Source organism: Panicum virgatum, chromosome 4K, assembly GCF_016808335.1.
Source record: "Panicum virgatum strain AP13 chromosome 4K, P.virgatum_v5, whole genome shotgun sequence".
Classification (NCBI taxonomy): domain Eukaryota; kingdom Viridiplantae; phylum Streptophyta; class Magnoliopsida; order Poales; family Poaceae; genus Panicum; species Panicum virgatum.
Genome location: NC_053139.1, coordinates 31,342,417 through 31,365,994, shown reverse-complemented (window position 1 = coordinate 31,365,994; position 23,578 = coordinate 31,342,417). Strand labels below are relative to the sequence as shown.

At 44.6% G+C, this 23,578-nt stretch overlaps 1 protein-coding gene across 1 annotated transcript; it reads left to right on the top strand.

Moving 5' to 3' along the window:
* The first annotated feature begins 3,504 nt into the window (after positions 1–3,504).
* Positions 3,505–5,765, top strand: LOC120705172 (myb-related protein Zm38-like). The gene is made up of 3 exons (XM_039989659.1): positions 3,505–3,637; positions 3,717–3,846; positions 4,879–5,765. The coding sequence occupies exons 1-3, from the start codon at positions 3,505–3,507 to the stop codon at positions 5,567–5,569; spliced, it is 954 nt and encodes a 317-aa protein (XP_039845593.1). The 3' UTR covers positions 5,570–5,765.
* Positions 5,766–23,578: the final 17,813 nt, after the last annotated feature.

Here is a 23,578-nt window from a genome sequence, read left to right as displayed (position 1 = left end):
TCGAGTCCCGGTGTCAGACGGGATCTGATTGCATCCGGATATGATAAATAGAGCAAATCACTATAAAACTGCTTCAATCAAGTCCAATTAATCTTAACCCACGATGGTAACAGCCTCACTGCTAGATCGGAACATCCTACACGTGACTGGGCCTAGCGAACGTAACAGACAACTAAACCACAACCTAAAACAGAGGCCTAAGAACTAGCAAGAGCCGATTCCCGGAACAATCCCTATCAAGGCTAAGATAAAGCATCTACTACGCCACCGGATCATCCAATCCGTTTGCAAGGCCTAACCCAGTAGATATTATGCCAACTCTTAAGATAAGAGCAAACCATAACAGATCGGATCTACTAAATATGAAAGAAGCAGGGTGTTGCCTCTATGCGACTAATTCTATGCGATAAGAACTAGCGTGAGATTGGAACGTGACTGCACAGAGACAACATGATATTCGCAGATGATAAGCAACGAAGCACAACAGATCTACTAAAAGCCATGCTACGAATATCATGATAACTAGTATTACTCGCCATAAAAAACGCTTCAGTACGAGTAATACCAAGGTAAAAGCAAGAACAATACTGCCCTGATCGAAAGAAGCGATCAAGGCAGCATGGCACTTACTTGGATGAAACCCTAGGATTAGGGGTGGCGATGCGCCGAGAATTGTTGTTTGCGAGTCGTGATGACGCTCCCTTTACAAATAACAAAGGATACATATTTATAGTCCGGAGACTTGGGAAACAATCTAAACTAATCTTGTCCCGATTGGACTCTATCTCTAATCTTGAACTAAATCTAAGGATACACGGCCAATGTGGCCCATACGCTCACGTAGGAGCCGATTTACAAGCCTTCCTCAATCTTCTGCTTTAAGCCCATCTTGCTTTCGGCCATAAATTAACCCTGTTAATTTATGGCGATAACAGTATGTGATTACTTCGTTAATTTCAAAGATTTGCCAGCTCAATCTTCCAAGATGCTCAGGAGTAGGGTTTACATGCGTTCGTTTATAGGGTTGAATATGTGTGCTTTCTGAGCGTTTGAGTTTGTCGGGTACCATGGTTAGGGGCACCCTTATCATGGGACTAAAACGCCCCCAAAACGCAAGCGCAATCATGCATTCGGACCGAATCCTCCCTAGGAGCAGTGTCATCATCTATACTTGATGCCCAAATCCTCTCAAGGTGTAAAAGGCCCAAACACACGCTTGGCCCACGGCCCAATACCACGGTATGGCTCTTCCGAGCCTCGCTCGAGGACTCCCTGCCGAGGCTCCTCGCAGCGCGCCACATCTCGGCCTCGCCCGAGGATGAGGGGTCACCCTCGGAGCGCAGGCGAACTCCGCCTCGCTCGAGCCCCCCTCGGCCGAGCCCTCCGTGGGGCCTCGGCGCGGGGGGAACTCCGCTTCGTTCGATACCCCCTTCGGTAGACTGGAGCTGCGGCCCAACCGCTCGACGGGACGAGCGCATTTATTGCCAACCACTCCGCGGCATGGGGCGGGAGTCAGACGGCGTTAGCGGTCACGTCGCACAGCGGACATGACCGGAGCCCCGTTCGCCTGCTCCTGTCACTGTGCCGCTATTCCAGGCGCTGTGTGATTCTGCGGGACACTGTGCGGACACGCCTGACACTGTCTCGCCACTGTGCCGCCTATTCCCTGTACTTTCTCCTCTGCAGGAGCCGCGGTAGGCATGGGCAGCCACCCTCGAACGCGGTACGGCCCTTGACTGGGATGAAGTAGCCCTCGGTAGCACCGTCGACGCCCCGCCTCATCAACACAGAGCACTGCGCACCTATACAGCAATCGCCGCGCTGACGATTGGCGCCACAGGGCAAGGACACGCCCCAGTCACGGTAAGAAGGCTCCTAAGAACGACGACCACGCCCGGCGCCATGCCCTACAGCGCTCGGCAACAGGGACCGTCAACTGTTCTCCCCCGATTCGGGTAGAAAGGAACGACTCCAGAGATCACCCGTGCATGTAACCCGGCCCTCCTTGAGTCTATAAAAGGGTGGAAGGAGCACACGAGCAAGATAGTGGAAACACACAGACACACTCGCACTCACTTCTCCTCATATTGGCACTCGCCTCAATCAGTTCTAGCTCATCTAGGGACTTGAGAGCTTCTCTCCCTCTTTCGCTCAAGCTTGTACCTGCTACTACAAGCACCACTGGTATAAGATAATACAGTGCTTTCCCCTCTGCTGGACGTACGGCCTCATCGGCCGGAACTAGGATAAATTCAGTGTCACTGTGTTCCTTTTTGCATCAACCATCTAGGGGTTAGGGCACGCAGCATCATTACTAGTTGGTGCTAGACCGCAAGATCAGGACGCCGACAGAGTTGTACTATATAACGTAAAAAAAAGTGTTGGAACGTGAATATGCAGCACAAGCACATATAGTCACGCCGGGTTCCCATTGCCACGAGTCCCTTCCACTTCCCCTGTTTTCCCATGCACCAACACGAACCATCGATGTAATCTAAAAAAAACATGAACCATCGATACGATTAATTGAAAGGATACACCGCAAAGATGCAATGTTCGGCTGGTTGTGGCTGGTGGCTGACGCTGATTTGTTGTGAGAGGTTGTCTGATTAATTGGCTGCGGAGATTGGAGGAACAGATAGTCCTTGGTCCAAACCTGACGCCGGTGACTTATGGAAGATTCCGCTGCCTCCATTACCGTTGTCCTCCTTGACCTCGCTCTCAGTCATGGCCGCTCCAATCTTGGACCCCCATCGCTCTCAGTTAACCGCCCCCCTCACCGTCCTCGCCACCGCCATGCATCTCTCTTCCCCGCTCATAGGCACCAACTCACCCTAACAGTTTTATTTAAAAAAAATCACATCTTTCGCAAGTTTTTGCACGTACAGAACCGACGGGCAGTGCTCGAGACCCGATCGATCTCTGATCCGGTGGCAAAACCGAATCCGCGGCGTCGATGTCGTGAGCATCATCATGTCCAACTCGTGAAAATTTTAAACCTCGCCATCGTCAATGCAAGCCGCTGCCCCGGCCCCAGAATATAGCTAGATTAGCCTGTATTCCCCCCGGACTAAGCTGTTGATTTGCCGGAGGGATGCAGTTACGCGCGCGCCCTATTATACTGCCCGCCGCCATTAACCTATGGTTCCTCCCCTAATGTAGCGCAGAAAAAAAGAATCTTTTTTAATTTTCTTGTGCGTGATTGACACTAACCACGCCATTGCCACCAGCTTGTGAAATGGTCACGCCATGGTCATGCGCCTCCACCTCCCCCAGCATGTTGTTACCGTGCCTGCTGCAGGCGGCAGCAGGGGAGGAGGCAGGCAGGCTTCCTCGATCTCCATCCATCAGGGTTTCCGTGTCTATATGTACTGTCACCTTTTCTCCGGGAGTGATCTCATCAGGCGACATCAGATCGAGCTCTGGGGCTCACCATAACCTCACCGCTTGATGCCCAGGGAGGGAGGGGGTTAGGGGGAGAGAAAGAGAGAGAGAGGGGGGTCGATGGGGAGGCCGCCGTGCTGCGACAAAGCGAACGTGAAGAAGGGGCCGTGGACGCCGGAGGAGGACGCCAAGCTGCTGGCCTACACCTCCACCCATGGCACCGGCAACTGGACCAACGTGCCCCAGAGAGCAGGTCGTCATCTTTTTTGCTTGGCTTGCTGCTGATGAGAGAGATGGGGAAGTAAACCAAGGTGTGGCGTGCATGGTTGCAGGGCTGAAGAGGTGCGGCAAGAGCTGCAGGCTGAGGTACACCAACTACCTGCGCCCCAACCTCAAGCACGAGAACTTCACCCAGGAGGAGGAGGACCTCATCGTCACCCTCCACGCCATGCTCGGAAGCAGGCACAGTACAGTACATTGCTGCAATCGGGCTAGTGTTTTCTTCTAGCTTCTTTTTTATTGTCTGGTTTGTTTGTAAAGGTAGTACTTCAACATGCATGCATTGTCTTTTGAACTTGTCAATTAGGAACTAATCCATCCAGTCTAATAAATTGTAGTTCACTTTTGTTTCCCCCAATTCAAATTTTGTCAAAATTTGATCAAATCAATAGAAAAATATAATAATTCCTAGAATATCAAATAAACGCACAATCAACACCTACATCATGTGAATTTAATGAAATTAATTTGGCATCTCTAGACATTGATGCTTTTCTTCTGAAAATTTGATCAAAGTTAGAAAAGTTGGTCAAGGTTATATAATTTGCAACAGACAGAGTAGTGTTTAGATCCAGTAGCAGTGTATATAAGGGCAATTCATCGATCTATGTTAATGCAGATCTGAAACACTACTTCTCATCAAACAGTGTTTACGCACCAAAATTAAAATCTGAATTCTCAAATACAAGTGCTATACAGATACTTCTCTTCACCGGGAGAAAGAGAAAAAGAAAAAGAAAATCTGATTCCCCGTACTTGATTCTTTTGAACACTGTTGTGCACTTCTCATGCAAAATGGTACACACATACTATTTGTCATGAAAATACTGCCAGTTGCTTGCCTGCAAAGGTGGCATCAAGATCTAATAATGAAGACTGTCGTTCAGATTTGAATTGAATCCTAACAATTTCTAGAGGATATTATTGCCCACTCCCGAACTAGCCCCAGCTATCCCATATGTGCCGTGGCTGATGGATCCAATCTTGATTCGCCATGCAAACGAAAATGACGTGACACTGTCCTCGACCTCGAGACCGTTGCTGCTCAAAGCGATAACGAACTGTACGATCGAGCAGTGGCATACGCAATGCGTGCGCTCATGCAAAGTTGATTGCAACCTCTTCTCCGACGACGATCACCGCCCATAGCCACAGTAGCATCTCGATTTGTCAGCAGCTACTGGATGGATGAAATCCATGCGTTTTTTTTTGCAGGTGGTCTCTGATCGCGAACCAGCTGCCGGGGCGCACGGACAACGACGTGAAGAACTACTGGAACACGAAGCTGAGCAAGAAGCTGCGGCAGCGCGGGATCGACCCCATCACGCACCGCCCCATCGCCGACCTCATGCACAGCATCGGCGCGCTCGCCATCCGCCCGCCGCAGCCGGCGCACTCTCCCAACGGCGGCTCCTCCTCCTCCTACCTCCCCGGGCCGGCGGCGCTCCCGCTCGTCCACGACGTCGCGTACCACGCAGCCGGCATCCTGGAGCCGCCGCCGCTGCCGCCACCGCAGCAGCAGCAGCAGGCCGTCATCGCGCGCGTGGACGCGGACGCGCCCGCGTCGCCGGCCGCGGACCACGGGCAGCAGCTCAAGTGGAGCGACTTCCTCGCCGACGACGCCGCGGCCGCGGCCGCGGCGTCCGAGGCGCAGCAGGTTCTTGGCCAGTACCACCACGAGGCCGGCGGCAGCGGCGTTCTGGCTGCTGGGAGCAGCAGCGCTGGCGGCGGCCGCGGGTGCGGTGACGGTGGTGGCGGTGACGACGGCGCGGCGGCGTTCATCGACGCGATCCTGGACTGCGACAAGGAGACCGGGGTGGACCAGCTCATCGCCGAGCTGCTGGCGGACCCGGCCTACTACGCCGGCTCCTCCTCTTCCTCCTCGGAGATGGGCTGGGGTTGCTGATTAATTCATTGATTGATTAGCGGTTATGCAAAATCTGGGCCACCTAATTTTTAGGCGGATTACGAGTAGTCTGCTTTGATTCAAGCATCGGCTTTGCTACTCCGGTCGATCCGTAGCTTCATCAGAGCTGATTATTTCATCTTTACATCATGCACTGAACCGTTTCGTGATTTATGATTATGTTGTTATTTGTTACTACAACCAACCATTAATCCACTGTTAAGTGGATAACATATAATCAGGGTAATTTTATTTGTATTTTTTTCCTTTTTGCAGGTGATGACTAATGTGTATGTGTTGGAGCATTTGATCTTTTCCTAGAAAATATGTTTATATATGTTCTTCTTTTTTTCTCCCTTTGCAACACGGTGGTTTCTGATAGTGGGTTTTGTTTTGATACTTTATTACTATGTAATAGTCGTTAGTGCCTTTGTTTCTTTTTGTCTACCACTAGCAGCCACTTGCTTTTGTTTCTCTTGGCCCGTTCAGAGCCTGTGTTTTTGAAATTTCACGGCCTCAAACTGTGTAGTCTTGCTCTTTGGTTTCCTGAAACCTGCTTTCGTATACTTTGCGTACTTATTTGAGATGTTGGGTTGCTAAGAATCCAGATCATAACGTGTGTGATATATGGCTTGACAGAACAATACAGCTTGCAGAGGCCGCGCGATCAGCAATAATGTCGATGCTAAAAGGGACTTAACTGACATGTCCTGTGAAATGGTGCCGGGTGACGAGGGGCTTGAATCTTAACTGAATAAGTTCAGTGTAGAAGGTTAGCGTTGTGGGCTCAAATTGGCGAGACGTCCGTGCATGAAATCTGAGCCTCCAATATTCATATTTTTTGGCCGGTTCGGAACTCCGGGATGGTCGCCATCAGCGCTCGGCTCAGATGCTGGCTGTCGACTGAGAAACGAGAATAGGCTGAAATCTTATATCTACCGCTACCGTGCTGCATGAAACCATGAGCCAAGTGCACAGATACCGGCACAAATAACGCAGACAATCGAAATGGGAGATGTTGTTAGGTGATCGCATAATTCGCTCAGATATTCTGAACATATCGAGAGCTTTTGTGCAGAATTCTGTGAAGAGAATCAGCTACGGACTTGTCTCTTAGTCTTCTTGTTGTTAAAAAAAAGGAAGTATTCAGTTATTCACCATATATTTGGGAGTGTAGTAGACGGCAGAATGTGGTTTTGAATCAGTTGCTATGCTTTAGCATTGTAACAAAAAGCATTTAGTCCTGAATATGTGGCAACTAAAAGAAATTTTGGCTAACTCCAGAATAGAAGTTGAAGGAATCATATGCAGCACTGCTATGCCCACAAGTTGGATCAGACAGCCAGTTGAACAGGAAAAAACATAAACCCGAGATGGTACCAGTTTGGTCCGATTAAACAATCGGTCAGGAAAAAAGCCGGATCTAACAATATGCACTAATTCACTAATATAAGATACTATTGAACCGTTCAACAGGTTGGCTCACATTCGGACCACTGAACTACTACCGGGAGTCTCACCAGTTCAATGACCGGTACGACATTTCGTTCAATGCCTACAACGCACATGAAGTACATGCAAGGATTATACGGTGCGCTGGCTGTCCTGGTTGGAGAAATGGATGTCGCCAGGACCAGAACGTTTGGAACGATAGTGGAGTGGAGCATATAGTGGGCATTCAGGGCTTATATGGATGCAGCCTAGCAGGCAGCTCGCCGCCCAGGCAGCGATCCTGACCCCCCTGGCTACTGAAATTGGACGCCTAGGCTCGCTGCCTGGGCCAGGCAGCTTTGCCAGGGCACCAAGCAAACAAGCCCTCAGACACTGGATCGTTGCTCTTGACAAGCGCTGGTCAAGGGAACTCTGAGCGGTGCTTGTAATCTTGTAGCAATCTTTCGGTCAACTAAATGTTTTACCTTGGGGAGTCGTATCCGAAAAAATGATGTTCTTGGACTGGTTCTGTAGACATTTCGATCATGTTATGCAATGCATGATTGACTGGGGCCTGCCCCTAGAATTCCAAAAAAGGAATCAGCTAACCTTTGATGCAATTCGGTTCTTATGGATGGGTCATGGTGTCTTATACATCAACGCCGGACAGCATGTATGACATCAAATTTCCTCTCCTCAGAATCTAGGACATGTTTGGTTCAGGCATTTTGCTCTGTCATGAGTTCACAACGGCGTCTCGAATCAGATTGCTTGTTGTTTGGTTCGGCATGGACGTAATAATCCGCAGTATCGGATACAGCTAGCCCTTTGGACAGCGATACCGCCCGCCTACCTGTGTTATCTAATTACGTCCGGCTTTTTGCTGGCTTGGTTATTCACGGGGTCCAACCAAACAAATGCCCACTATCCCTTAAACTGGAACCGATAGCTCTGTTTTCTGATAACATTAACATTACTGCTCCTAAAGTTAGAACATAACCTCATTAGGCTATTGTTTGTGATTTTGGTAACTGAGTGACAACATAATCAATGGGACTAACAAGTTTGTGAGATTACATTTGTAGGATTGTTAGATCCCATGGATATAATCAAACATGTCCAATTCACCGTCGAGACGCTAAGTCTAATCTACCATCGAGGCCCCTAGTCCAATCCACCATCAAGACACTATGTTCAATTCCGCAACGAATTGGACAAGAGGATCTAGAGTCAGCTGCACCGGTTAAACCTACGCAATTGCCATCGGTTCATCTTATGGTAACCGGATGCACATCTTATGGTAACCGGATGCACCGACGGTCTAGCATCGGTGCAAGTTTTTGTGCCAGATGGGATCAAGATAGAACCAACCTTAGGCACCGGTTTAATCGATGGGTCACTCAGAGGCATCAGTGGAATCAACGAACTATTGTCCAGAGACAAGGTTAAGTGCGCAGGATTCAAGCCTTCAGCACCGGTTTAACCAATGCCCCATCGGAGCAAGCGTCGGTGCAATGACGTCAGCTGAAAAAGATCAAGTGTAACGGCTACGTGAAGATCAAGTATCACCGGTTTAACCGACACCCAAGCATCGGTTTAACCAATAGTTCCAGGAGTTGCTGCGGCCGTGTCAGAGAAGCCAACGGTTAGAATCAGCCTGTGTGTGACCGGTTAAACCGACGCTCTAGCATCGGATGAACCGACGCGTACACAGAAAAGTGCCCAACGGCTCCAAACGGCTACTTCAAGTTTAAGGCCTATATATATGGCATCTTCCGGCCATTTGAAACTTGCTGGAGTTCCTTGAAGCCTCATACACATTCAAGAATACCTCCAAGCCATCCAAGTGCAAATAGATCAAATCATTAGGCTTAGCATAAGCTTTGTGAGTGTTAGTGTTAGGATTAGCTCTTTAGAGAGTGTGAGAGCAAGGTGCTGTGCCTTGTGGCTAGTTCTAGAGTGAACAAATAAGTATTTCGGTGCGCCGGCCCCTTGGAGCATTTGGTGGCTCGCTGGCAAATCAACGACCCTCCGGCTTGGTGTGGAGCGGCGTCGACAACTTTGTACGGGGGATGTGGAGGACCCCTTCCTTCGTGGGCAAGCTCCTTAGTAGAAAGCGGGATCAAGGTGACCGTGATTGTGTTCACGGAGGAGACTTGATTGCTGGATGCAATACTCTTTGTGAGTGCTTCAACAACGTGAATGTAGGGGCGGCTTTGTGGCAATTCGAACCACGGGATAAATCTTCGTGCCGAGAATTTACTTCCTCTCATCCCTCCTTTAAACTTCCGCATTTCATATTGCAATCTTGGTTCCTTTATTTTCATAGAGCAGTATATCTTGATAGGATTGGCTATAGGTTGCTAAACTCTTTAGGGATGAGGGTTTCACACTAAGGTGAACTGTAGTTGCACGTCTAGTAAGTTTGTTTTAGGTTAAATTTATGTGCAAACTAGTTGGACTTTTATGTTAAAGTTTTAAATTACCTAATTCACCCTCTCCGACTCTTAGGCTAGAGCACCCGATCATTTTCGTAAAGTTACCACCATGCAGAGCACCACGCGCACAATTGTCAACTGAATTTAGACTTTCTCCCGACTAAAGTATACATTAACTTCCATAAGATGTTAGATGCTCATATACAAGATTGTAAAGTATAGTAGCAACAATCGCCGATCTGTTTGTGCATGCAAAGATCAATTCGTATGCTCTAATAATTGATCGAGTCAGATAGAAAAGTGAGCTCCCAGACTATCATATCTTGCAAAGGAATGATGCAACTTGATCTTCCGCCTACCCAATATGATCTGTGAGTGCTTTGCTTCCTTGTTCCCATAACAAGTGGGCATGACATCTGGGCTTGGAATAATAATCTTGTTGCCGATAGACCAAATTTGTGGTGCCAGATGGTTAGGCATCATTATTGGCTTTGGCTTTGGATGCGGCTCCGAACTCAACCAAATATTATTCCGGCTCAAGCATGTATAGTGAATTATTGTTATAGAAATGGTAAGGTACTTTTTTTTTGAGATACACATTACAACTCAGACACTCACAACGCACGCACACTCACCCCTATGAACACACATACGCAAACCCTACCCCTATGAGCATCTTTGAAGACTGAGCCGGCAAATCCTCGAGATTGACGAAGTCACCACAGGCATCTTGCTGTCGACGGGAACGTCGCCTACCACTTAATGCACAATGCTGTTAAATCCCAGAATATTCGCTCCCATGGAGAGTCGAACCCAGGACCTCAGGTGCTACCGAGGCTCTTATAATCGTTAGGCTACATGCCCTTTCACTGGTAAGGTACTTCCCTTTTTGTATTTTAGTTAGCAATTTTTCCACAAGATTTGTTAATACCTTCTTTATGATAGTGATTTTTTTATTAAAAAAATTACATTGTTGCACTCTGTAAGATATATTTTCTAGAATTTCACTCCCTTAAGCCTGTAAGAGCAACTGCACAGTTTCTATAACTCGAGGATAAGGGACCTTGAAGATATGTTATTTACACATGCTAACAATGCTATATCTTAATAAATTCTTGGTCATTGTTTTCTGTAACTCTATCTTAGTAAACAAATATATAAACTGTAATAAATAGAGATAAATATACTAATATCAATTGCTATTGTGACACATATTAGGCTTCCTTTTATTCGGGACAAAATAAAATAGAAGAATTTCATAAGAATTTTAATCCTACAGGAAAAAAAATCTTGTGTAGCTCTTCCGAACAAAGGATTGAACTTCTATGATTTCTATGAAATTCCTCTCTCTCTCTCTCTCTCTCTTCCAATTCATGTGTTTTTCCTTCTCTATCAAATGGTCATTCCCGTGTGTTTTTTTTCTATGTTTTCCATCTTTAGGATTCGAGGTGCTAAAGCAATCTAGTACTGCATCATTTTCCTTATGGTTTTGAAAATTTCATGTTCAAAAGAAGCCTTCATATTTTCGAGAGTATGAAATGGGTCAAAGTTTTTAAGGTTGCTTCGGGAATTCTAAAACAATTAATGTGTACTTGAATATGGATGGATTATATTGATGTAGTGGGAAATATTTGAAGAGAGCTTTCATTCAATAGAAATGAACTGATCGATTAATTCTGATTTTAATCCATGAATACTTCATGATTAGTCCATAATACCGTAAAACTATCAATCCACAGATGCACCCGTTCAATTATACTCCCTCTATTCAGTTTTGATTGATATATTTTTATATAGCACAATGACCAAGGGCACCACAAGTGTGTGCTTATCAATCTAATAAATGCACATATTTTTTTATTGGTCCTCCAATGGTTTAGCTGGGAACTTCTTGTAACTACTGCTATTTATTGGCACAACTCATGCCAATAGTAAATATAGCTATCATTTTTGAACATTAAAGTTTTTGAAATATAGCTATAAAAAATAAATGGAGGGAGTATATCCATGCATCTTTACATTTAATCCCTAATCTTCCACTTCCAAGCAAAAAGGGAAACTTTTCTTCATTTGCATACATCAGGGCTCATTCGCTACTACAGAACACTCCTTTGGTCTAGGCCATTTGTCCCAGCCATCGTTGGGCCCGGGACCAAAGAGCGGTTTAGTCCCAGGTCTAATGACTAGCCAGGCAGGTGGCGGTGCAGGGGACTTTGATCCCGGTTGGAGTCACCAACCGGGACAAAACTCCCCCAGCCCCTTATCCCTTTCTTCCTTCCTCGCTTGAGCCATTCAACTCATTTGTTCTTGCTATTCTTGGCTCGAGTGGGGTGGGGGGGGGGGGGAGTTCAAGCCCATCTCCACCATGATTTGTGAAGGCTTTTGATTCCCCCGTCCATCCAACTACACTAACGGATAGAAACTCGATCCTCTCATCTTACATTGCTTGTGTAGCTCATTTCATGGTTTAGAAATAGAGAAATTTGAGGTTTTTAGATTGTGAAAATGTTGGAGTTTTCTTGATTTATACACCATTAGAGCTCAAATGTGATACTTAAGTTTGCTTATGTAGATGTGATTTACATGTATATATGGATTGAAATATGAAATGTTTAATGGAATAATTATTGAATGAGAAAAAGATGTATACTTGGTATTTATTTTGTATTATGAATGAATTATTTTGTATTAGTTGATCAAATGAGTATATAGAGTAGATGTTATTTACTTGTATATATGAACTTAAATGTGAAATGTTTAATTGAATAAAATATGAAAAATGTATACTTGATATTTATTTTTTTATGAGTGAATTAGTTTGTATTAGTTGATCAAATATGATATGAAAAGGTTAAATTGAAGAATTATTGAAAGTTAAAAAACATATTTATTTGGTATTTATTTTGTATTACGGATGAATTAGTTTGACACTCTAGTGATGTATTTATTTAGACTCATATTGAAACCATCTAGAAGTTAAAAAAAACTTTATTTCATAACAAGTATACGTCATTAACCTTGACCAGATGGCACTGCCATTTGGGGCCTACATGATATCTACGACACATTGCGGTATACGGATGTCATCCATCGGCTCGCCGTAGCACTAGCACCTGTGGTTGATGCTAATGCACCACTTGGCGCATGCAGCGTGGCCATTGTTGCAATGAAGGGATATGAACGGCCACGCTCCCTGCGCCAAGTGCTGCGTCTGCATCAACCGTAAGTGCTGGTGCTGCGGTGACCCGATTGGCGACATCCTTATACCGTATCGTGTCGCAAATATCATGTAGACACAGGGTCAAGGTTAACGACATATACATGTTCCTAAATAAAGATTTTTTTTAGTTCTAGATGGATTTTGGTTATTGAGCCTGAAAAAAATGTGTGAACCGTGATTGCATCCCATATGGCACTGGCCTGGAACAAAGAGTGTTCTCCTCAAATTGAAGAGTGTCAAAATAATTAGAGATTAGAAATAGTTGTTGTGAAATGTCAACTTAATGTGAGTATGATTATGTTTTTCATTGTAGTTCTATGAATTTATTCAGTTTTTACATTTATTTGATAAGTATAGTAAGTATTGCTTTGCAACATGATATATGCAATGTAGCGCCGTGCATCCCTTTGGGCGTCGATACACAATAATCTGAAGCGCACCCCTTTAGTTTCGCCTTGAGGAGCATCTTAGACTTGTTAGCAGTTGTATTCATCTATATTTAAGAGAATTTATTCATTTGATTACATTTAATTTATTTGATTCATGTAACAAAATCTATCCATTTGAACTATGCCTATGAGAACTTTAGTAGTGAAATTAGTTTTATTTTTTGAAAACAATGCAGATGGACCGGTAGCGGATGTTTAAAGCTTACCGACGTACCTAGGAGTTCATTGATGGACTACATTATTTTTTGGATGTGGCCGAGGCAAACCAGTAGAATAGTTTCATGTGCTGCCCGTGCATACTTTGCCAGAATAAAAAAGATTACTCCTTTAAAAGAACCCTTCACAACCACATTTTCGCTCAGGGTTTCATGCCCAAATACATCAGTTGGACCAAGCACAGAGAAAAAGGGGTTATGATGGAAGACAATGAAGAAGTAGATTGTGGTGACCACTTTCCTAGCCAAGCTGAATTTGGTGCCTTTGACGATGATACTGCCATGGAAGAGGATAAAGCAAAGGCGGCAGAAAATGAGCCCACCAACGATATTGGGCAGGAATTGCATGGTGTGCGGGAAGATTGTGAGAGTGAAAAAGAGAGGATGAAGTTCTAGCAGATGTTAGAGGACCATCGCAAGTTGTTGTACCCAGGTTGCGAAGATGGATTGAAGAAGCTTGGCACCACGCTAGAGTTGCTGCAATGGAAGGCAACACATGATGTATCCAACAAGAGATTTGGTGAATTATTTAAACTTTTAAAAAATCATTTCTAAGGACAACGAATTGTCTAGCACAACGTACGAAGACAAATAGCTTGTTTGTCCTCTAGGATTTAAGGTACAGAAGATACACGCATGTCCCATTGACAACATCCTCTACTGAGGTGATGAGTACGAGAATTTGGATGCATGCCCCGTATGCAATGCATTGAGTTACAAGATCAGAAAAAATGATCCTAAGGATGTCGAGGAGGAGCATCCCAAGAAGAGAGTTCCTGCCAAGGTTATGTAGTACTCGCCTATAATAGCACATTTTAAGTGTTTGTTTACAAATAAAGGGAATGCTAAGCTGATGCGATGGCACAAAGAGGAATGCAAGCAAGACTCGATGTTGAGACACCCAACAGATGGGTCACAGTGGAGAAAAATAGATAGAACCTACACAGGCTTTGCGTTGGATGCGAGAAACTTATGGTTTGGTTTGAGTACGAATGGCATGAATATTTTCGGTGAGATGAGAAGCGGCCACAACACTTGGCTTGTGACTTTATGCATATACAATCTTCCACCATGGCTATGCATGACATGGAAATTCATCATGATATGCCGGTGCTTAGCCCAGGCACAAAGCAGCTCGGGAATCACATCGATGTGTACCTAGGACCATTGGTCGAAGAACTTTTATTGCTATGGCACGAAGAAGGTGTATGGATGTGGGATGAATACAAACAAGAGGACTTCAACCTATGAGCATTGTTGTTCATAACCATCAATGACTAGCCTGCTCGTAATAACTTGTAGGGACAATCGAACAAGGGATATAGAGTCTGCACACACTGTTTGGAGGATACCGATAGTATATGGTTGACTCACTACAAAAAGGTTGTATACATGGGCCGTCATCGATTTCTCCTCGTCAGACATCTAGTATGAAGGAAAGGCAAGCATTTCAAAGGGCAAGCAAACCACCAAACAAAAATGATGCACCATAGTGGCAACGACTTCTTTGAAATGGTCAAAGATCTAGAAGTAGTATTTGGAAAGGTACCTGATAGCCAACCTGTTCCGAGCAAAAATGGATTGGTGCCCATGTGGAAGAAGATATCTATTTTTTGGGGCTACCATATTGGAAAGTCTTAGATGTTTGCCATGCAATTGACGCGATGCACCTCACAAAGAATGTTTGCATGAACTTGATAGGATTCTTGGGGGTGTACCGGAAGAAAAAAGATATACCAGAAGCACATCAGGAATTGCAACGTATGGATGAAAGAGATGCTCTACATCAAGAAAAGCGTGAGAACAGACAACACTACTAAAGTCCTGCCGGCTATACTCTTAGCAAAGAAGTGAAGAAAAGTATGTTTGAATGCTTGAGCAGTATCAAGGTCCCATCTGGATACTCATCCAATATAAAAAGAAATTCTAAATTTTCTAGAGAAGAAATTGCAAATAAACCAAAAGTCTCATGACTGCCACGTGCTTATGACTGAACTTCTTCTGCTTTGCTGCCGGGGAATCGGCCTAAGAACATGCAATTAACCATCATGAAGCTATGTGCCTTCCTCAATGCAATTTCTCAGAAGGTAATTGACCCAGACAATCTGATAAAGCTGCAAAATGATGCGGTACAATGTCTTATTGGCTTTGAGTTGATATTTTCACCATCATTCTTCAACATTATGACACATCTTCTTGTGCCCCTTGTGAAAGAGATTGATTTCCTCGGACCTGTATTCCTACACAACATGTTCCCCTTTGAGTGGTTCATGGGGATACTAAAGAAATATGTTCGAAACCGTGCTCATCCAGAAGGAAGCATATGCCAGCTCTTTGGGCTTTAAGCTAAATTGATTTTGCATCACATATATTGGCTATCTGTGCTGACCAGTCAACAACCTGATGTGTAACAACTTGTGGGATGGGTAGTTGTTGTACCTGGGCCTGTGAAGGATGCAAATCTGAAGACGCAAGAGGTGGAGGTGGTGTTTGCAGTTGTTCCGGTAGTGGCGCTGGCGCTTGCTGCTGGAACTCGATAACAGATTACTGTTGCTGGGTTGCCTCCCCGAGTCTGCATGTTCATCATCTATGCCATGGTGTTCATCATCGACCAGATGGCCCATGGATCGTACTGCTAGCGTAGAGCTATCGGCTATGTTGCCAATGGTGATGTTTGTGGCCCACCTACCTGCTACTCAAGAGCTTGCTGCTGATACGTCGTCAGAGGCATTGATCTCTGCAGCAAAGGTGGAGCTCCATGACCGAATCGCATCAGGCCTGCAGTGTTCTGACTCTACGGCCATATACCTATCATCATCTCTGAAGGCATTCTGAAAAAGAAAGTCGAAACATATCCAGCGGGGTGTTGAACAGACTCCTCGACACTGATGTGGCCATCGGCAATGCAGTGGTGTACGTCGGTGCTGATGGCATTGGAGTCCCTACTGCTTGGAATGCCGGTGGCTGGAAAGATGGTGGTGGCATAGGGGAGGACCCTGCGCCTGCCGGTGCTGCACTGGTCGAAATCGGCTGAGAACCGATTCCTGTTGCTGCATAGGTTGCTGCCCTGTTGGCTACGGCGGCCGATGATTCCGGTTGGGAGTAACACGGCCCTATGTATCCATGTGTCTAGTTTCCTTCATCTTATCATAGATGGCATTCTGGACCGAGTTCGTTATGATCTTAGATTGACTGATCAGAGCATGATGCATGGCCTGATGGAACATCTCTTGGAACTTAACAAAGTCTTCAGTAATGGTGCTATGGCGTGGCGTAGAGAAGTTGGTTTTCTGGATTACCTTGCCCTCTCTGTTGACCATGCTGAATGTCTAGAGACAAGCATCTTTGAAGCCATCAACTGCTTGAGTCAGCTGCTGCTTTTGAATGTCGTTGAGATGCTCCTTAGTGACCTTGATGATTGTCTCCACTGATCTCCGCATGATTATCTCCATCGGCCGATTTGGCATCGACCATGTTGATGTAGGCATTCATGTTTGTTGACGCAAAAATCAACACACTGGAATCCGAGGACAAGTGTTCGCCAAGCTCCGGAAAGTCAACCAAGCGTGCCAGTCAATTTGACCTGTAACTGACAAGGGATAAAACAAAGTCAAATTCGAGAGCGTATCGGCTGTGATTCCGAATGTCTCTCACACAGGGGTATCGGCAGGCTCTGCCAATATAGAAGACGACAAAAAGATATTAAGTGCAAGCGTATAATAAACGAGCGCGTCGGCAGGATCAGCCGATGCGAGAGACGACAAAATCAGCTTAGAGTAGCCGATTGCATGTATATAACAAAATCTAAGCTACAAATGTGTAACTCAGATGATGCAAGGCTTGAAACAGATCTAAACGGCTTTTAAGATAACAAAGTGTTACTGCAAAACCTAAAGACGATCTAATATGCTTCTAGCAAATATATGTGATAATGGCCAAAAAGCATAGGAAAAACCTACAAATCTAACCGATATCGATAAATTGTGAATAAATCTAGACGAGAAAATAGCGATGCGCCCGAGATCAAAGCCTAGATAAACTCGATAGCTTTTGAATAGATCTGAATGAAGCCACAGCGATGCGCCCGGTAGCTAAAGCTCAAATATATTTAGTAAAATGAAAACTCACCAGCAAACCAAGTCGCTCGAATGTGAGACGTCCTTGATCAACTTGAAAGAACTCATCGAAAAGAAAAAGAAAAGGCATTCTTTCATCAGTTTATTCGATTCTGGAGCAACACATTCTTCCATATCTACTCAATACATAGCCAATTATTCCATACCCTTTTGCACCATGCCTAGAGCTATGATAGTAAACTCACCTGGGGGAACCATGAGGGCTGCATATCAGTGTTTGGGTATTAAAATACAGAATATGGGTAGAGAGTTTGATGCAAGACCTATAGCTCTGGATTCTGAGGGTATTGATGTCATTCTTGGGATGGATTGGTTAGTCAAGTATGATGCTGTCATCCAATGTGCCAAGAGGTCAGTGATTCTTACCAGCTCATCAGGAGAACGGTTTGAGTTCATGGCAACACTTCTAGCCATAGCAGACTGTACAGTGAATCAATTACAAGGGAATTCTATTGAAGATATCAGAGTTGTGTGTGAATATCCAGATGTCTTTCCTGATGAATTGCCAGGTATGCCACCTGAACGCGACATTGAATTCATCATAGATCTTTTACCTGGTACTGCACCCATTGCTAAGAGGCCATATAGAATGTCTGTTGGTGAGTTAGAAGAACTTAAGGCACAGTTAAAAGAGCTATTAGATAAGAAGTTCATTCATCCTAGCTCTTCACCTTGGGGAGCTCCAGTGATTTTTGTTGAGAAGAAGGATGGTACGCAGAGGATGTGTGTAGACTACAAGTCATTGAATGAAGTCACTATTAAGAACAAGTATCCTTTGCCCCGTATAGAGGATTTGTTCAATCAGTTGAGAGGAGCCAAGGTATTCTCAAAGATTGACTTGAGGTCAGGCTATCATCAGTTGAGGATACGACCATCAAACATTCCTAAGACTGCCTTCACTACAAGATATGGACTCTATGAGTATACAGTGATGTCATTCGAATTGACCAATGCTCCAGCTTACTTCATGTACTTGATGAACAAGGTGTTTATGGAATATCTTGACATGTTCGTAGTGGTATTCATCGATGATATATTGGTGTACTCCAAAAATGAAGAAGAACATGAGGAACATCTGAGGCTTGGTCTGCAGAAGCTCAAGGAGAATCAGCTGTATGCCAAGTTTAGCAAGTGTGAGTTCTGGTCAGACCAGGTGTCGTTTCTTGGTCATGTCATCACCAATGGAGGGATTGTTGTTGATACAGGGAAGGTCAGAGATGTGTTGAAGTGGGAACCACCTCAGACCGTGTCTGAAATCAAAAGTTTCTTGGGACTCGCCGGCTACTATAGAAGGTTTCTCCAAGATAGTGAAACCCCTCACTTCACTACTAGAGAAAGGGAAAGAGTTTGTATGGTCAGATGAGTGCCAAGCTAGTTTTGAGGAATTGAGGAGACGGTTGACTACAGCACCAGTGTTGGCTATGTCGGATATTCACAAGAGCTTTGATATATACTGTGATGCGTCTCGACAAGGGCTAGGTTGTATGTTGATGCAAGAGGGACATGTGATTGCTTATGCGTCTTGTCAGTTGAGGAAGCATGAACAAAAGTACCCCACTCACGACCTAGAATTGGCAGCCGTGGTACATGCCTTGAAGATATGGAGGCATTACTTGTTAGGACACCGATGTCAGATATATACTGATCACAAGAGTTTGAAGTACATCTTTACTCAGAATGACCTCAACCTGAGACAGAGAAGATGGTTAGAGCTCATAAAGGATTATGACCTGGAGATACATTATCATCTGGGAAAGGCCAACGTGGTTGCCGATGCTTTGAGTCGCAAGAGCTATGGCAATATGGCTAGTGTCAGTCAAATGCCATATGAATTGTGTTGGGAATTTGAGATACTCAACCTTGGGTTTGTTGGCCATACTGAGGGGATCACATTAGAGGTCGAGCCAACTCTTGAGCGGGTGATACGGGAGGGTCAGCTGTAGGATGACAAAATCAAGGAAATTAAGGAGTTAATAGAGAAAGGCAAGACGCCTGATTTCACTGAGGATGAACAGGGAACTGTGTGGTTCAGAAAGAGGATATGTGTGACAGAGGTGGATCATCTGCGAGAGAAGATTCTAAGGGAAGCCCATTCAACCTACTCGATTCACCCAGGCAGTACCAAGATGTACCAGGATTTGAAAGAAAGATATTGGTGGTATGACATGAAGTGTGATGTTGCAGCTCATGTGGCCAAATGCGATGTGTGTCAGAGAGTCAAGGCAGAACACCAGAGGCCAGCCGGTTTGTTGCAACCATTGAAAATACTAGAATGGAAGTGGGAAGAAATTGGTATGGATTTCATTGTGGGGTTACCATGTACAAAGGGTGGCTATGATTCTATATGGGTTATTGTGGATAGGTTGACCAAGGTAGCTCACTTTATTCCAGTGAAGACTACTTATACAGGAGGCAAATTGGTAGAGTTGTATATATCCAGGCCGAATTAACCGAATTATCCACTTTATTTCGAACCATTACTCCCCATATAATCAACCGAATTTGGTATATGGGCAGCAGCTCAAGTAGGCCACTGCTTGAGCTCCAGCGTTCGGCTTGCATCACCGACGGGAAGGTCAGACTCCCTCAGCTGACTGAGTAAGCATACCTTCGCGGCGACGATGTAGTTGCAGAATTTAAATTACGGAATTTAAATACTGTAAGTAATGTGCTGGAAGTTAGCCATACAATATAATCCACCTGATTATACCCATAAGATCCCTTAGGGCTTTACGTCCTAGACTTGTCCTTGGAGATCCTAAACTCTTTCAAAAACTTTAGTAGTTTTGAAGTCAAGTTTTAATTTGTTGTTTTGAAAACCGAGGCTGTCATCTCTGGTAGGCTGTCTGCGAGCTCTGATGCCAGCTGTGGCGGAACCACCCAAAACTACTGGGCCCGGGTGCACTGATCTTTGTTGCTAAGCAACTCTGACCCAATTTGGCACTCACCGGTAGTTCCTCGAGTGAAGCCTCGATAAAAGCCACGCTATTCCAGGATCAGCAGACAACACTCACACGAAGTTGAACTTCAGCTCAGCTTATCACCCGCTGACGGATGGACAGACGGATGGACAGACAGATAGGACCAATCAAGTGTTAGAGGATATGCTTAGAGCTTGCACTCTGAAGCACGAATGCAGTTGGGATAAGAGCTTGCCATATGCAGAGTTCTCGTACAACAACTGTTATCAGGCCAGTTTGAAGATGGCACCGTTTGAGGCATTATATGGTAGAAAGTGCAGGACTCCGTTGTATTGGAGTGAGACAAGAGAAAGCCAGTTGTTCGGCCCTCAGATCATTAAGGAGGCCGAACGACAGGTGCAAGTCGTCAGAGAGAATCTGAAAGTGGCACAGTCTAGGCAGAAGAGTTATGCAGATACTCGTCGAAGGGAGTTGTGCTTTGAAGAAGGGGATTTTGTGTACCTCAAGGTATCACCTATCAGAGGTTTGCGTAGGTTCAAGGTCAAAGGGAAGTTGTCACCTCGTTACATCGGACCATTCAATATCTTGGCCCGGAAGGATGAAGTAGCATATGAGTTAGAACTACCGGCCCGATTGTCCGATGTACACAACGTGTTCCACAACATGTTCCATATATCGCAGTTGAAAAAGTGTTTGAGGGTGCTAGAGGAGGAATTGCAATTGGAGGAACTGAATGTGCAGGATGATCTGACTTACACCGAGTATCCGGTCAAAATTTTGGACACACTAGAGAGAATTACTCGGAGTAAGAGGATACGGATGTGTAAGGTTCAGTGGAGTCATCATGCAGAGGATGAGGCTGTGGCGGAACCACCAAAAACTACTGGGCCCGGGTGCACTGATCTTTGTTGCTAAGCAACTCTGACCCTAATTTGGCACTCACCGGTAGTTCCTCGAGTGAAGCCTCGATAAAAGCCACGCTATTCCAGGATCAGCAGACAACACTCACACGAAGGTGAGCCCAGAGATTAACAACACAGAACATTTCATACAGCTCAGAGTGATTGCAGCGGAAAGGAAATTTATTACAAACTAGGTTCAGAATGGTAAAGTACTACAGAGTTCCATCTACTCAAATTATTCAAGTCTCATTATTTAGCGGAAGCATTAAAAGATAACTATCGAAATAACGTGACACATCGATAAAGCCCATACGAAAGCGTCACTCAGCGGGAAGGTGGTCAGCACCAGCTGAAGGGCCATCCCAATCAACAGACTAGCCCGGAGGCAAGGTACACGGCCAAGTAAGACCCGCAAACAGATCCTCGAAGTTAGTACCTGAAAAATAGTGCCACAAGCAAGGCTGAGTATACTAATACTCAGCAAGACTGACCCGTCACCGGATATAACATAGTCCGATAACTAGACATGCAAGGCTTTTTGGTTGTTGGGGTTTGTTTGCCAAAAAGTGCCACTAATTGTTGATCCTTACTTTCAAGTTTTACTTAGACATTTTCTAGTGGGAGTTAACCATTCTAAGTTTGCATCTAACTCTACACAAACATGGTAGAGCAACCATTTAATCAGCCAGCAGTATTATCATCATCATGTTCCACTTGTTACTCTGTGTGACCGAAAACATTAAGCAATCTCATGCCGTGAGAGGCGGACGATTCTGAATCGAATTTCAACCTGGCCAGGGGAACCTAGACCACACGCATGGGGATCGACTTCGCTCCCGCCCACGCTACAGTTCCCCTTTCTTTCCAGTCCGTGGATCCGGGACACCCTCCCCGACTACAGAGCCCGACGTCTCTACACCCGTACGTCCGGACAAAAATAAACCTACTTCTACCAAGAGGGTGCAAAGGTCGTTCCACTCGCTGGTCCAATCAGGTACTGAATGAAATGAGCCACACATCGCGACCTTATCCATTTTCGACTACACCAGCGGGATATCACAACTACACAACCCCGCCCGTTGTCCTTATATTTCAGTAGGAAATAAAGTCAGTCAAATTCCTATTGGCTCGCCAGAGGCAAGAAACCCCTCGACTTCTATTGTACCTAATTAGCATGGCAACTAGTCGATAAAAAGATCCGGGTATCAAACAAAGGTACCTAGGGATCATGCACCAAAGGTTTTCGATCAACTCCTATAAAACTTAAATGCAGAAATAAAATCATTACAACACATTATAAATAGATAGATGAATAAGAACTCGGAAAATAAAGGGATTATGCACCGGGGCTTGCCTTCTTGGGCACTGTCAGGCAGAAAAACCTCTGGTTCTTGGCCCAGGTCTTGAGATAGATTAGCACAGTTCAAATTAACCTCCCGATCAACACGAGATTCCGCGGGCACCAATTCGTAGTCACCGTCAGCGAGATTAACCGTTTCTATATGCAATGCAAGATTATGAGTTATTCATGAATAACAATTTCTTTCCTTCACGATAAAGTTCTAGTCCAACAAAAGTTAATTCAGTGATGATCTCAATATTTCATTTCATCGGCAGTCATTTATAGAGTAGTAAACACAACTATGTTTCTTCATGAATGAGTGTGGGGTTTGGTTTTCATTTTTCAATATTAAAACATAGCATGCTCTCACTATTTCATAACAACAAAACTACTCAAGAGTTAGTGATGAAAAATTAAAGTAACACAGATCCAAACTTTAGCATCTATGGTATAAATTTCAGCATCTAACCCTAAAGCAATTACCATAACTATTCATGTATGTAGATTACTCTAGTTGCTTCACCTTTTTGCACAGAACGTTTGACATAGGTTCTGGTGCTACAAATTTTACGGGAGCATCTAAAAACTGTCTGCTCAGTACTGTAATTTTTCCAGATTTTATTCACTTATACAGGAGAGGTGATAAAATGAACAAATTTAGCAAACCATTAAATAAGATTAAATCTATAGAGAGTTATACTAGGGATATGGTTATCAAATTTTTACCAGAGCCTATTCATGAGCTAAGCATACTCCAGAAAAATTATCAAGCTTTATATCAACACAATAAATTAGTTACGCAGTTAACTTAACATGAGTGAGCATAAATTTCTCAAAGTTCCATTTTACCAGAACTGCATGTGATCTTTTTATTATAGATAGAACACATTCTAGTCAAGAACATTTCCAAAAATCATGATCAGATATGGTGTAGTTTATTCAGAACAAAAATGGT